The sequence below is a fragment of the Myxocyprinus asiaticus genome, chromosome 8 (assembly GCF_019703515.2).
Source record: "Myxocyprinus asiaticus isolate MX2 ecotype Aquarium Trade chromosome 8, UBuf_Myxa_2, whole genome shotgun sequence".
NCBI classification, from domain to species: domain Eukaryota; kingdom Metazoa; phylum Chordata; class Actinopteri; order Cypriniformes; family Catostomidae; genus Myxocyprinus; species Myxocyprinus asiaticus.
The window spans coordinates 45,613,960-45,630,445 of NC_059351.1; the positions used below are offsets into that span (position 1 = coordinate 45,613,960).

General features: G+C 38.0%; 1 protein-coding gene across 4 annotated transcripts; it reads left to right on the forward strand.

The window, feature by feature from the left end:
• The first annotated feature begins 12,057 nt into the window (after positions 1–12,057).
• On the forward strand, positions 12,058–16,486 carry LOC127445311 (gap junction alpha-8 protein-like). Of its 4 annotated transcripts, XM_051705303.1 has the most exons (3): positions 12,058–12,608; positions 13,093–14,258; positions 15,283–16,486. In XM_051705303.1, the coding sequence occupies exons 2-3, from the start codon at positions 13,108–13,110 to the stop codon at positions 15,290–15,292; spliced, it is 1,161 nt and encodes a 386-aa protein (XP_051561263.1). In that variant the 5' UTR covers positions 12,058–12,608; positions 13,093–13,107; the 3' UTR covers positions 15,293–16,486. The 4 variants fall into 4 exon arrangements, with proteins under 4 accessions (XP_051561263.1, XP_051561261.1, XP_051561260.1 ...); XM_051705301.1 differs by having other exon boundaries at positions 12,059–12,637; positions 13,093–16,486; XM_051705300.1 differs by having other exon boundaries at positions 12,059–12,608; positions 13,093–16,486.

Genomic DNA, 16,486 nt, shown 5'->3' on the forward strand with positions numbered 1-16,486 from the left:
CTAATTTTGGCCAAATTCTAAGGCAGCATGACATGTAGGCTATTCCCTTACAAAAATCGAAAGTTCATGGCAGATTTATTGCAAACTGGCTGCATATTCACCACTGATCATTTTCACATGCAAATCAGCTTTGCAGCAAAAGGGGCATTCATGCAACACTTCTGAGTGCAAAACTCATATTTAGTATAATTCTGATAGCACGTGAATGCAGCATAAATGTTTACTATAAATATGATTTCTTATTTAATTCAAAATAGTATGAATAAACACAGTTAATTTTTTTTTTTAAATTTACTATTTTGCTGAATATTTGTGTGTGTTAATTAGTGTAGTAATTAATAGAATTAAAAGTAGAATGCTCATGAGCAGGGTCGTAGCAGGGAATTCTGGGCCCCCTGACACTATATTGTTCTGGGTCCTTTTCATATAAAAAAAAATACAGTCTAAAATTTGTTGTGGGTCCCCTAGACCTGTGGGCTTCTAGAATCGTTACCACCTTTCACCCCATTAGCTATGGCCCTGCTCGTGAGGAGCACCATCTGTATGGCGCGCGTGCCACGCAAAGTTGCCGCCTATGTAGAGCATTCCGATCCTGTCATTTATGAGGATGCTGCCTATGTAGGCATAACAGCAAGGCAGCTCACTAGATTTTGGAAAAGAGTTAAACTATGTGTGTTTAAACTCTTCCATCAAAAACTCACTGCATTTAAATGTTTCTTACTGCCATCGACACAAACGCTTTTAGAAAATGGAAGACTACACAATACCAACACACAAAAATATATCTCTTTGTAACAAATGTTCACAGAATAGGAGGAAGCGGGAGACGGCAAATCCAACTCAAACGGTATCTTTTTATTTTCTTTAAACTCAATATTTAAGCTTTTCAGGAGTCACACTCAGAAACTCCGCTTTTCAGTGGACATAAAGCAATTGTCTTTCTCCAACTCAGGTCTCGTAACTCTCCCCCTCTGAGTGGCGTCTGACTGGCTTTTAAAGCCCGTCTCCTCTCTCACTGCAATGACAAACAGCTGTTAGAGACAATCATTGCCAGGGTAGGGTTGCACCAGCTGTGCGTAAGTTCTTACGTAAGTTGGGACGTAAAGTTTACACTAAGGGCTTAGTAACTACTAGATAGTTTGTAACTAAGTCAGTGCTTAATTTGGTTGCACCACCTGTTCTTAAGGCGAGACTTAACCAGTAGGTCGTAAGCTTTCAATAAAGTAATGCGTAGTCGCATACTATGACGTTTACCCATATTTATCCAATAAGTAGCCTTCAAATTTGTACACAGACGTGTTAAAAAGCCCTGCATTTCAGTTTATCTCGCTACGGTTGATGTTCAAACCTTGTTTGCTCACATAACTGTCGCTGTAATAAATTATACCCCCATTGAAATATGATATGTAATAAAACAGGATTTCACTAATGGTATATTTAGCTTATGTAAATAACAATATATAGGAACTGTATCTAAAATAAATAAGGGGTGATAAATAAATTCTAATACAAAACGCTGGAAAAATAGACATTTATTCATTTTAATATCCTATATATATTTTAATATGTTGAAACTTGACACTGAGCGACGCTCATGCTGAAGAGCCTCTTAAGATTTTTCTCTCTCGTAAATGTAAAGGAGTGTAAATGCCAACATCATCATATATGTCGAAAAGACTTAAGCTTGTCACGCAAAACATGAGCTCATTGATGTCATAAAATATCAGTCTGTAAATCGTGACTTAGTGCCCATTTACGCCACAACTAGGCTAAGTTGTAACGTAAGTATAGCTGGTGCAACCGGCCCCTGGTGATGATCCTTAACTTTCTCATCTCCTGATCTCGCTCTCCATTAACAAACCGGTGCTTACCCCCACCACCACACTCTTATATAATCCTACATTAATTATATGAGTGATGTGAAATGCAGGCACATAATGAGTCCTCAGACAGGGACTGGAAAGGGGACAATGAAGAGACGCATCATGTGATCAGACTAGCTTTGGGCTACCGTTTAGTTCAGGGGTCGGAAACCTTTTTGACATGGAGTGCCATTTTTTATTTTCCTGGTCAATGGAGGTTAAACACTATTAAAGTGTGACGAGACTCGCACATTACAAGCCGATCAACTATTCAGCCCTTTTTGGTGAATTGCACCTGCAAAATCCTATAACTTTATTTCCAGGTTTAATTTAGATTTTTGAACCCCACGATGTGGGTTTATGTTTTCTCTTTTAATTGTTTAATGTAATTTTGAGTGTGATCATGGTTTAAGGAGGGTATACCTGTATGCTGGGTTGGAAATTTCAAGGATAATAGTGGTGTTGTCCTTATGAAACAAATGAAACACGGAATGTAGGCTGTCATCCGCGCAGTTTGACCGAAGCAAAGCGGCGCGTTTACTCGCGCGATTAACCGGAAGTGAAGCTCTGCCATCTCATGATGCGCAAATGCACGCGCTGCACGAGTCTGTTGGGTATACTGCAGTCTCGTCACATTTTAACTTTTTGTTTAGTCTCCCATTCAGCTCATGAAAACACGCTGCATGATCAAGAGGAAGGATTACATCAAGATGTAGATTGGAATGCAGTTGCGAATTGATATAAATAAAATAGTCTACTCCTCTCTCGCCATTGCTGGCATGCCAGTGATTACCACTCCGTGTGCCATAGGTTGCCGACCCCTGATTTAGTTAGATATGTCTTGAGTTTTGTTTCTTTTTTTAAAAAACAGTTTCATATGTTGGTTTCTGACACTCACAATGACTAAAAATGCATTTGCATCCATCTCTGAAGTTTAAAAAGCATGGAAGAAACATATTGGTATAAGGACAGATGACTTTTCAGACTGTGAAAACACTTGACCAACTACATGTTCACATTTAATAAGGAAAAAGTGAGTGGTGCTCCCTTGTTGATGGTGGTTTTCAGGGTGTTTCTTTGAAGTTGCTAATGTTTTTTTTTTTCTCAACATGTCACTAAGTAGTTTCCAATAGCAGTTTCTGAGTAGTTTTTAGAGTGTTGCTATACAGCTGCCAAGGTGTTTTAATTGGTTTTTAGCATATTGCTATGTAGTTGCTAAGGTACTCTGAATGGTTTTTAGTGTGTTGCTATGCAGTTGCTAGGGTGTTCTATGTGGTTCCTATTTGGTTATTAGGTGGTTGCTAGGGTGTTTTGAGTGGTTGCTACTGTGGTCTCTTCCTGGACAAAGTTAAAAAAGGCCTGCCCTCTCTTTGAAATTTTGTTATATTTGATTATGAGTAATAATACATCTCTCCTTAACAAGCCACATGATCTGAGGGATCATTCATGCACGTAACACAAACAGTGTGGGACAAGTTACACACTAAGGTATAATACTTGGGGTTAAAGGATTTGAAAAATCCCAAAACCAGAGTATGAGCAATAGTTGCAGTGATGCTTGCCTAAGCAAGCGCCACCAGTAATACCACCAATGCTGCTCTCATGGTGGGTACAGTAACCACTTAAGACATAGTGTGACTGCAGTACTTTAAGTTGTCATCAACACCCCTGTGAATCCTAGCACTCGCTCTTCAATCATGGTCATACGGACAGTGATAAAATGCCTTTCTCTTCATTTAGCCCTGCTGTAAAGGATGGTGTGAAGAGGATAGCCATGTGCCCGAATCACATAACCTCTGAAATAAGACCTGCAAAGGGCAGAGCAGGGTATACAATGATAATGTGGACCAACGCCATGTATTGCTTGAACAGCAAAATGTCAAAAGTGCAAATGGCCATAGTTTATCTCAGGTCTACTTACTTAAACTCTGACACCTTTTTGCATTCATTAAACTAAATAAAATATAAACTCTCCAAAACATACAGTAGTTGTCACTTTTAATACATCTACTTATAATATAAATAAATACAATTTATAAGTTTTCTTGTAAAAAAAGAAACCTTCTTTTTGCCCACATAATGGTTGCGTTATCTACCAGCAGGGGCTTAAAAAGCTAACCAGCCAAACCTTGACCCCTTTATTTCATCCATTCTTTATTTACCCAGCAATCATTGCGAGGACCATTGTAAGTATGGTGACCTGACCTGACCCCTCACATTTTACCCATCTAGACAGCGTTAATCCACCTGATGATTACACATGAAAAGACAAACTTTTCCTTTATTTATTGCTTTTATTCTTCAGTCCCTCTCATTGACCTTTGTTGTTATCCTACCAGCTTTACGGATAGTTACGTGAAAAGCCTCTCCAAACAATCTCTAAAGCCAAACCAAACACTCGCAATGTTCAAAGTAGTAGACAAAGAAAGCAGACCAACCTCTTGGTGTCTGTCTCAGTCTCCTCTTGTGTTCTTGTGTCAATGCTTATTCTCTCTTTTACCCTTTTGAAACAATGGAGAAAACATGGTGACTTTCCACACTCAGCAGAAATCTTTATATAATTTCTAATTCATGTCTCTTATATAACAATAGTTTTGCTGATACCTTAGACAATGGACTCCCTTTCAGATCTGACATTCAAACTCAGCTTTAAGATTATGAGGTTAAAAATGTAGACAGGCATTTGTTTTTGCTGGGCTTTGGACTTGTTGGGTGTTGAAGTAAGCAATTTAACAAAATGCCAGCCTGTTGTTGTCTAATTCAGAAGTATATAATTTACCTATGTCTACTATATTTCCTGCATGAAAACAGAAGTTTAAATTGTTTCTGTGTCTTTGTATTCTCTCATAGGTTCTTTAAATATCCCATTTCACCTCCATGTTTTGAGTAGGGTTGCAAACATTTTGTCATACGAATACGGGACGTTTGAGTATTTTTTCTGCTTCAATATGGGACACAAAGTTTTCAATAAGGGACATTTCGCCGAGGCTTCAATATAGAACAAAACGTGTATGGGACATTTGGCAACCCTAGTATCAAGATTTGTCCAATCATGCACACAATTAGTAGGGATATAAATGTGCTATTCATAACAATGGTTTCTGAACCATAACTCACAAATGTCTTTATATGACAGCTCATTTCTGATTTATAGAAAGTACAAACCTAAACATATCCCTGCACTCAAGAACAGTAGTTCAGTAAGAACCTGACTTTTCTCCAGCTGTCCCTAGTGGAAAAAAAGTAAAAGTTAGCCAGACAATCTTTCATTTGAAAAGTAGTTTAAGGGGCTATACCCAAGTTTTCACATTGTTAGAAGGTAATGTTGAAGCTGCTGCAAAACTGTTTGAAATCAACATCTATTTGTTTTTTTCTTTGGGTTGTGCGATACTTAAAACAACAACTTAAAGGTGCGCTAAGTACGTTTTTCAAATTAAAAAAGTTTTACACATAAAGAAATGATGTATACTCACAATAGATGAAGACTCCAGTCATATCAGAAACCTCATAAAAGCTGTTTAATTTTACATGGAACTGGTCGCCCCCTCATGGGCGCTGCCATGTTGACAGCACATGACAACCAGAGTCATGCAATTAATCAAGTTACTACCACTGATAATAACTAATAATGATAGCATGTTTACTTTATATAGTGCTTTCAGCCAAGGCTCAAACATAAAAGTACATGTAAACAAAACAAGCAAACCAAAAAAATAAAATAAAACAACAAACACAACATACTTATTATGGAGCCAGAGTCAACAATTTAGTTCATAGTGATGGTATGATATTTATAAAGAGGAAAGTGATCTACCAGACAGTCTGAACAGAATGAGTGCAAGTGGACAGATAAAATGTCCAAACAAGAGGTCCCTTCTGGAGTCATGAAACAAACCGCTACAACCTGCATTTCTTATGGATAAATGGCACAACGAGCACAAAGCGGTTTTCAGCCAGGGCAGAGAGCTCGCGAGCCGCAGTTGCACAGTCACAGTCTAGCGTGCAACAACACATGAAAATTTGTTTGGATTGCACACAAGAATGTTCATTATAGGGATGTGTGTATTATGAGATGGATGAAAACACAGACTAAAAGTAAAAAAAAAAAAATTTAAAAAAAAAAAACAGAAGATAAACAAAGATATTTGGTGTAAAGTGGCAGCATTTGGTAAACAAACTTCCAGTAACCAGGACGATGGGTGTCAGTATAGAGTCCAAAACCACAAGTACTACTGAGACCGATGGGATGAGTGCACCTTTAAGGTGTGAATTTTGCTGCAAAAACAGGAATGTATTGCAGAAATGTTTTAATTGTTGTACTTCAGTGTTGTTGTTTTTTTCCACAAACGGTATGTGTGAAACTAATTATGACACTAAAATCATCTCTATCTTTTTTAAAGAGAGCCCTGAAGCTGTGAAACATTGGCGAGTGATAGAGACACCCAGTAGATCAGCGTTATCACCTAAAAGAGAGTGGAGCCTTCTTTGACCTAATGTTAAAAATAGTTCTGCCTATGCCCTGACAGAGTCCTGCCTTAGAGAAAGTGCCAGTCAACCAGAAGATCTGATGATGGCTATAAGTGTAGCATGCATTTGTCTTTTGGTAAAGCCGAAGTGTGTAATTTCTGTGCTGCTAGCATCACCAAAAGGAAATGCAAAAATAATCACTGTTTTAAAAAACATTTCAGAAAACTCCCCCTATCGTTCATTGGTAGTATAAACAGACAGCCCTTCCCCAAACTCATCAACATGATCACACAAGAAATCGGCATGTTCCTTGCTTCTGAAAGTTCATGTACTTTGAAATAAACCCCATTCAGCCGGATTTCTGACAAGCGCCATCCCCCTTCGCACATTTTTTAATCAGTTCCAACATGAATACATCTCCCTCTTATGCTACTGATATTGTCTTGCACAAGCAACCCCCAAGACAAAGATTCTGGTCCCATAAAACCAGGAAGTAATTGTGTTCTATAAACAATGGTGGACAGAGGATGCATTTTCGTTCTAAAAATACATTTTTACCCTGCTGATGGTTTGGTTTATGGTTAATATAATATGTATTCCTGTTGAATGTATAATCATTTACATAAAAAAATACTGTGGAGATTTCACCCCTAAACTGGATGCACTCACATACCCATACATTCAAAAACAATTCCAACTTCGGCCACTGGGGGCAGTGATTCGAGTTTCAGTAAGCACAAACTGATTTAAGCAGCAAAATATTCGACCTACTGTGGCCAAATTCACAGTGTGACGAACTCATGCCAGTGGTCGAGCTAATGTTGCTGTGTCTGGCTGGACAGGTCACTCAAACAAACTCTACATATTATGCTGGGATACCAGAATTTATTTTACCTAGTGCTGTCTGTCGATTAAAATTCTTATTCAAGATTAATCGCACGATTTTTCATAGTTAATCACAAATATTTACAGATTTTGAGAGTTTAAAATTGACTGCAAAAAATTTGAATGCATTTAGTTCCTTCTTAGGAAAGAAACCAATAACAAAAATGTTTTACTAACATTTTCCAATCAAAGCCTTCCACAGAATAAAGCTGTTAAAGAGCTAGTCCCCATAGATTGAGAATTCATTGAAATGTGCATTAAATCTCTTAAACCCTCATACTCCACAATACTAATTGTGGCAATATACTTTGCTACAGCAATCTTGAAGTTGCATTCACATGATTCTCGCCATTTTAAACTTCTTGTTAAATGTCGTTTTGCTCTAAGCACTGGCGATACTTCATCCGAATTGTTCGGTAAGACGGAAGTGTAACAGCGCAGAGGAAGAGCTGATGCTTCACTCTAGCGAGTCACGTGGATGCAGCTTTTCACAGGTCCCATCTGGGTTTGTTTTGTACAAAACAACAACAACAACAAAATGGTTAAGATGTCCTTTTTCCATCACTTGATCATTGACATGGAATCACTGTTATGTGTTTGTGGTGTGTACATCAGTGTAATGACCCTGAACACTTCGTAAAGTTTCTGCCCTATTCCAGCCAGTGTTCAGAACTCACACGGAACTAAAAAAAAGTCAGAATGTAATGTGGAAAATGATAAAAACATTATTAGTGTTAAAGAAAAATTACAGTGTTAAACATTTTTAATTATCCGCATGCTTTAACGCGTTAATTTCGACAGCTCTATTTTTTTTTTAAATTCACACGTCAGCATTAATGGGATTCCTACTTTTTGAATTAACTGGACTGTTGATCTTTGACAGCTATTTTAATTAAGTTTACAGATGGTTGCTCCTTTTTACATTGATGGTCTCCTTCACTCATCTCTAAAACCATCTATCCTCCCTGTCCAAACTTTCGATTTCACTACTCTTGAACATGTGATCCTTGTTTTTTAGATGCAGATACCCTACTGAGTCCTGTCCAGAGGGGTTTGCCCTGCATGTGTTGCCCATTTGTTTGGGAACTTACGAAGAAAGAGGCCCTGGACACAGGTACACAATGAACCATGGTCTGAAGTGATGGTCATAATTTATTCTTTTTAACCTTTTTTTGCCACATTTTTTACTATCCATTCCATTACAGGGCCATTGCACTCTTTTTTTTTTTTTTTTATCACAACACTTTGTGATTTGTGACCACTCTATCTTCCATGTCTCCATTGTATTGCCATGGGCTTTTATTTCCTCTTGCTGTACCCTAACCCATGCTAACACACAAAGGAAGTCACATAACCATTTCCTGTGAGATTGGTCAGAACAACTGATTACCTTTACTCCAGCCTTTCTCCTGCAAATTCAATATCGCATGTGATAAATAAAATGCCACTGAATGCTGGGACTTCCAGCCAGGGTGTGGTTAGATGGTCATTTGTTTCCATACTTACAGAAAAATAACCATTTTAAAATCCTGATACTATGTATGTGGACACTTTGTCTCCAGTCTGGGTCTTGGAGTTTATCATGTAGCCATACTTATAGATTAAATTGAACATTACAAAAATGTGTTCCTAAAAGGTTGCTTTTCTTAATAACCTGGCTAAATTCAGAAAACAAGAAAAACTGGAGAACATCCAACAAAAGATTGTTATTCTTTTGCTATCCCTGCTGAGAAGTCCATCTTAGACTAGTATAATATTAATGCTGATCCAAGATGATTTGGTGCTGACCTAATTGGAGGCTAGAGGCATAGCCATGCTATTCACCAGCAAAACTTAGTTGGTAAAGCTGGTCGAGGAGCATGGTCTTTCTGGTAAAGCCGGCAGACTAAGGAAGTCTTGCTGGTAAACTGGCTAAGAAGCCTGGTGGGGACACCAGTATACCAGCATCTAAAACACAATATATACTGTTGACCAGCAATACTTGAATATTACTGTAGTCATCAATATGCAAATTGTTGCATTATTTAGACAGGGACAGTGTGTCTCTGAATCAAGGTGTTGTAACGGGCGAGTGACCAAGGTTTGAGATCTTTATTATTTGGAAGTATGGCAGTGGTTAATCCAACTAAAAAAAAGATTGGTATCCAAGCCCACAATGTTAACCAAGTGTGTTGTATTGCAAGTGATTTTGCTACTCTAGAGAGGGATGTCCAGAAGGAGGAGAAAGACAGTTTGATAATCTCATTCATAGACAAGGCTGCAATGAGGATTCATTCACTTTTCAGTCTCCCACATGGAATGGAAGTGAACTGAATCAGGTAAATCCTCCTTATTGTAGTTGGTATCTCTGGTATGCACAAAGAACAGAGAAGAGAGAGACCCACACTGGATCCATCAAATGGCTGGTGCTGGAATAGAGATTAATGGGGATTACGACAAGAACAAGAGGACAGACATATGAAGTCAAACCATGCAGGAGTTCTGAGTGAGCCCAGCCCAATATTTAGGTACAGAACCTACTTTTCTACTGTTTCAAGACAGACACTGGTACTTTAAATCAATATTGCTCACAAAGACATCAAGTGACCTCTTGAGGGATTCCAATTCACAAATGAAATCAGTAAACATGCTTATGACCCTGCTGAAAATACAGTACAGTTGGTCTCCAGCTAATGTTATGTTTTGGCTGGTGAGCTGGTATTCGTAGCAGGCTTCTAACCTAGCTTAACCTGCAAGACTTCTTGGTCATCTAGCAAAACTCGAAAGATCCTGCTAGTCATCACCAGCATGACAAGCTAAAGTTATGTAGTTCATCCAAGCTAGATCAGTGTTAACTAGCATAAGTGAACTTGGCCCAACATGGAAATTAATGCATGTCTAAACTGGACTTTTCAGCAGAAGTCTTCTTTGATATCAATACAAAAGCTTCACTACAAATAAATACAATTTGTTTAGCAATTTAACAATTTTTCAAACCAACGGTACCGCCAAATATAATCACATTCATTCAAATTAAGCTTACATTTTCATTCTAAACTTGTCATAGTTGTCATACAATGCAAAGTTTCATCTAGTGAGACTGAGAGCACATGGGACATGTTGTGCCCAGCTTTTTTTCCAACTATTGGTTAAGGCTACCTATAGGCTACTGCTAGTCATTCCCTGCATCCTATGTATTTTTATGGCTGTCAGCTAATTCGTCCCTCATGAGCAGGAAACGTTGAGCGACGGCGTGTAGGCAGATCACCGTAAGATAACTTTGTTTGAGGGATGGTCCAGTGCTTAGCCATAGCCTGGGGCCTGCTTCATTCGCACAATCTGGGATCATGCCTCAATGCGCACATTCAATAGACACATCAGACTTCATCATGACATCATGCCATTGTTTGAAATCCCAACATCCATTCACTACTCTGCTGCTGGCTTAGGCTGCCAGCGCTGGCAATATCAACAAGTAGCACCTTTAAATGTAGGTTCCAGGATCAAGCTATCATGAGGACAATTTGCACAAACATTTGGAATACTCTATGCAGAGGGTGTTGCGCTACTTACAACCTCTGTAGGGATGTGTTTATCCATGAGACAGTCTTTTGACAAGTACAGGGCATGTCATCCTACAGTTAGAATACAGTGTAATTTGTAAATCTATGGTTTATTTACTGTCAGGTTGCCGAGGAGGTCAGTAGACAACTAAAACAATGTAATCAGTGATGCTGGATTGTCAAAAGTCATAACAGACAGAAGATAAACCTCCATTTGCTTATATCCACACAAATAATGTTTTGTTTTTATGACTTCTGATGCAGTGTTCTGTATCATCAGACATGCACTCATCATGGAACCCCAAAGTGAAGGCTTTCTACTATTCCTGATCACACTGATAGCTTAGAGACCTGCAGAGATTCGCAGGCACTGGAGAATTTGGAAGGATCACTGTTGATGAAGTTATTTTCTGGTGGTTCAATGATGGTACAGGATGTTTTTAGTTGATTTGCCTGCACTTGTCTTTAATTCCAGAGCAAATGCAACAGGGTCATTGGGGTCAACATGTTATTCTTTTACAATAGTATGTTCTTTACACCTATTTGTGAAACAATGTGGAGGATTTTTGACCTTAACATGAAGACTTGTTTGCATATGCAAATACCCACCCCATCTCTCCCGAAAACTCATATATAACTCATGAGAAACCACTGAACCACAGGATGAAGCATTATCCAGAGAAGTATTATTGGTTTGGTTCTGCCATAGTAGGCAAACTGTGTTGTAGAAGCAGAAGTGTAAAAACTTGGCTTTACCTATAAAAATGGTTTACATTTACAAACATTTATTTACACTGAGATACACCATTCCCAACCCATACCAACTTTCACATTTAGCCTACATATGTGAATTGTACCAGAGCCAATTACAACCAAATTCATATTCTCTTTTACAACCTGAATGAAACTAAAAGTTATCCAAGCTTATTGATGCTGTTTTTTTAAACAACGCCTTATGCATTATGATGCCAGAGGGCCACACAAGATATCGGAAAAGTGCAAAAAAAAGATATTTTACTTGAGTTTGAACTAGCAGTGTTATCAACCATTTATCATGAACTCTGGTTACATTTCTCAGGAAATTCAGTGATTGTATCAGTAGTTAATACTGCAAAACAATATATGAGTGTTTTTGTCTCAAAGTAATATCAAAATATTCATCTTTCTTTGGTAGACCTTTAATTATTTTGTTTAATACATTTGAAGATTTCTGTACTCCACCTTCCAAATTAGCATTCTATTACTAATGATCAAACTAGCCTGTTGCTAGCCTTCAAACAATTAAGTTTATTTACCATATCATTCAATGTAGAAGAGATCTATAAGGGATACAAAATTTACGTGAACCATTGACAAACATGCAGGAAACTTCAAAATCATATTTAGAAATGCTTTATACAACTTTACTCTTTTTTTGATTAGCCCACCTTTCCACAATGCCCACCTTTCCACATCCTTTGAGCCAAAGTACAGGTATGACAGTATAAGTAAATTTGAAAGAAAAAGCCTTGCCTACTAAGAAACATGCTTTTTAGTTAATGCCATGTCAAGTTTACACCACTAAAATTTCCCTTTTTCCCAATACCAGTGTCACATATGTTCTGCATCTGTTTGGGAATACTATTGTATCGTGTGTCACCATTCGTCGCCCTCTGAATAAAGGCTGTCTGGCTCCCAGCTTAAATATTGCAGCAAACTAAAAACCAACCATCAGACTGGATTCATTCACTTCTGCTCACTCGGGCGACAAGGATTGGAGGCCATAGGTGGGAACCAGAGAGCAAAAAGTTCACTTCACACCACAGTGTGCCAAGAGAAGGGGGAACGCAAATACTCTGGAGCTCTTACTGTGGCAAGCTGCCCATTTTCTACCATTTACCTGTATTGCTGTTTGTTCTATACAGACCATTTTTGAGCTCTGAAATTTCTTTAGTAGAGTAGTTTAGCAAATTTTTGAAAATTGATGTAAATTTTTTAGAGGGGGTGCAAGAGTTTCAAGACTATATGCTTGTTTGTTTGACCAGGCTATTAGGATATATGAATTCCTGGCTTGATTTGATTGTTTTTTAAAAGGACAATACTTACTCAAGATGATTATCTAATAGAACTTATGCCACAAAATGTAAACACATTTTTGATTAATTTTTGTCACAATCTAAAATACCTTTTACAAAACTCTTCATCTTTGCATCAGTATATTGTTTGGGGCAACCTACATTTTGAAATGTAACTTGAGTTCTATTCTCCATATTGATATTATTCAATTTTCAACACAAAATCAATTTACATCGCTGTCCATTCTCAGGTATTTCTTTGTTTGCTCTTCCTGTCTGCAGTGCTGACAGTCAACCATGGGTGACTGGAGTTTCTTGGGTAACATCCTTGAGGAAGTTAATGAGCATTCGACAGTAATCGGTAGAGTGTGGCTGACAGTCCTCTTCATCTTCCGAATCCTAATCCTGGGCACGGCTGCGGAGTTTGTATGGGGCGATGAGCAGTCGGATTACGTGTGCAACACGCAGCAGCCAGGTTGCGAGAATGTTTGCTACGATGAGGCCTTCCCCATTTCACACATTCGCCTGTGGGTACTACAGATCATCTTTGTTTCCACACCGTCTTTGGTGTACGTGGGTCATGCTGTCCACCATGTACATATGGAGGAGAAACGCAAGGAACGGGAGGAGGCAGAGCTAAACAGGCAGCAAGAGAACGAGGAAAGGCTGCCACTTGCACCTGATCAGGGGAGTGTCCGTACAGCCAAGGAGACAAGCACAAAGGGCAGCAAGAAGTTCCGTCTAGAGGGCACACTGTTGAGGACCTATATCTGCCACATTATCTTTAAGACTCTCTTTGAGGTAGGCTTTGTGGTGGGCCAGTACTACCTGTATGGCTTCCGAATCCAGCCACTTTACAAGTGCAGCCGCTGGCCGTGCCCAAACACGGTTGACTGTTTTGTCTCAAGACCCACCGAGAAAACCGTTTTCATCATCTTCATGCTAGCTGTGGCCTGTGTCTCACTTTTCCTCAACTTTGTGGAAATCAGCCATTTAGGTCTGAAAAAGATCCACTTTGTATTCCGTAAACCAGCCCGGCCACAAGTTGAGGGACCAGGGGCAGTTGAGAAGGCCCTGCCTTCCATGGCAGTCTCCTCTATCCAGAAAGCCAAAGGCTATAAGCTGTTGGAGGAGGACAAAGCCACATCTCACTTCTTCCCCATGACAGAGGTAGTGGGGATGGAGGCTGGGCGGCTACCGGCTCCTTACGAGCCATTTGAGGAGAAATCCAATGAGGCAGCTGCACCTAAGAAAGACGTGTCAAAGCTGTATGATGAAACGCTGCCCTCCTACGCACAGATGACCATAATAGGGCCAAGTGCGACAGGAGTTCTACGCAGGGATGACGATGAGGATGATTTGGCCGTGGAAGCAGACGTGGAAGCCAGTGAGACGATAGAAGATACACGACCACTAAGCAGCCTGAGCAAGGCCAGCAGCCGTGCAAGGTCAGATGACTTGACAGTATAAATAAACTGGATTAGAACTACAGCAAAATAAAGTCTAGTTATACTGAAGAAAGTAAAAACTAGTGTGAGAAAGAGAGGTGCCTTCCGGCAACTGTGGCAACACTTATAATATCAGTTTATTATTTTGAGGAGGAAAAAGATAAAAAATAAAAAATAATGCTGTGCAATTTTTGTGAGGAAACTTGAGAGCTTGATTCACTTTTTTATACAGCAGTATTTTTTGTACTATTTTATCAAACAGATTTAAGACATTATCAAACTAAAGGTAGAGATCTGCAGCAGCTAGATCTACGATGGGAGTTGTGTGTCAGGAGAACTTATTTAGCAAAATATGTGCTGTTTTTTTTTTTTTAAATAATAACTTTTTCTATCCAGAATTTTGCTTATCTAAGGTGAGATTCTGATGTTTACATTTTTGGATTAGCCATTAGCTAAACGTTGTATGTGATATTTTGAAATTATTATTATTCTGATAAGAAAACTGTCAGGGCATCATCCTTTTCACCTCAATAAGTTCAACCATACATGATAATTACTAAATCACTCTTATTGATTTGTATGTAAATGGTACTGTAATGTTTGGCATAGATATGTGTATGTGCGAGGTGAAACAAGTGCTGATAGTGTCATTGCACAGTTGTTCATCATGGCATCCTATCAAAATATAGACTATTTATTTAAAAGAAATGATCACCACTGATAAATATGAAGAATTATGAAATACATTGTTTCTGGTTTCACTCACTTACATATAATTGTACTAATTGCATTAGCCATAAAAATGATTGCAGGCCACATTCTTTGTGGACTCTGTGCATGCATCCATGATGATGATGATGATAAAGATCACGCCCAATCAGCACAAAGTATTGTTCAACAAGTGTCAATAAAACAACATTATGTCATTACAGATGGTCAGACATCCTTGACATTGTTGTAAACAACATGTCCACACTTTGCCCTCCATGACACTAAAGTTTATTTTATTTTTATTTTTTTAAAGGCAACTTTAAAACATTTCAGAGGACAAGAACAGAAGGGCTTCACCACTAATTTGACCTAAAACAAAAACAAGGCCATGGACAATAGTGTGAAACAGCAAAAAAAAAAACAAACAAAAAAAAAAAATGTAAATGATCAGTCATGCAAGTTTAGTTTGAAAAGTTGGTTTCTTTTTTTTTTCATTATTATTATTATTATTATTATTATTATTATTATAAGTTCCTCTTTTGTTTCTCATAGTGAGTGGGTGAACTTTTGACCAAATAAAATGTCTCTTTGTTTTTCACTTTGTTTCTAAATACTTTCACAGTTCTATTGAAGTCACAGGACATACTTTACTGAAATGTATAAAAATGTAATGTTAATAGGGTGTATACGATAACAGATATGTCAAAAGAGTTCAAAGTGCCTGTTTTTTTCTTCTCTCTCTCTCTCTCTCTCTCTCTCTCTCTCTCTCTCTCTCTCTCTCTCTCTCTTTGGTTTGAATGTAAAACTGTTATTTCATACTGCTGATAAGCCTTTCCAGCAATGAAAATAATTGAATGAAAAAAAAAAAAAAGGAAAACTTTTTGTTTGCTTGCACATCACTATTCACTTCCTGTATTACTCTGTTCCATTTCTGTGAACTGGTTAGTGGAAACAACTTTGAAACACACAATGGCTGTAACTGATAAGATAAGTGCATAAAATTACTTTGTAGAGAAGCTTTCATAACCTGTGAAATAGTAATAAAAAATAAAATAAATAAAAACAACCAGCACAAAGTTTGTCAGCTGTCATGCAAAGAAGTTTGCGGCAGACAAATGATTCTGTATTTTGCGGTGGCCAGAGAGGTTAAGCTGACAGCGATCAGTCTGTTCACAGAAAACAAACAGCCCAGGAAAAAAAAAAAAAAAAAAGCACACTGATTTTCCCTCAAGACAGATTTGGAGATTTGGGGGTGGCAATGCTAAAATTATATCTCATTAATGGTCATTAGTTCTTAATTGTGATTTTCAGCACATTGTTCTGAGAAGTCATTTTTAATTACTTTGTTCAAGGTCTTCTGTTGCATTTATATTATTGGACATCATTTTTTTTTTTTTTTTTCATTTCTTAAACACAAAACATCCTTTTTACTAACTTGTATTTCTTTACTGCTCATATACGCTTGTATGAGAAATTATCATAAATTGAAACCTGTGGAAATAGCCAATAAAAGTCCA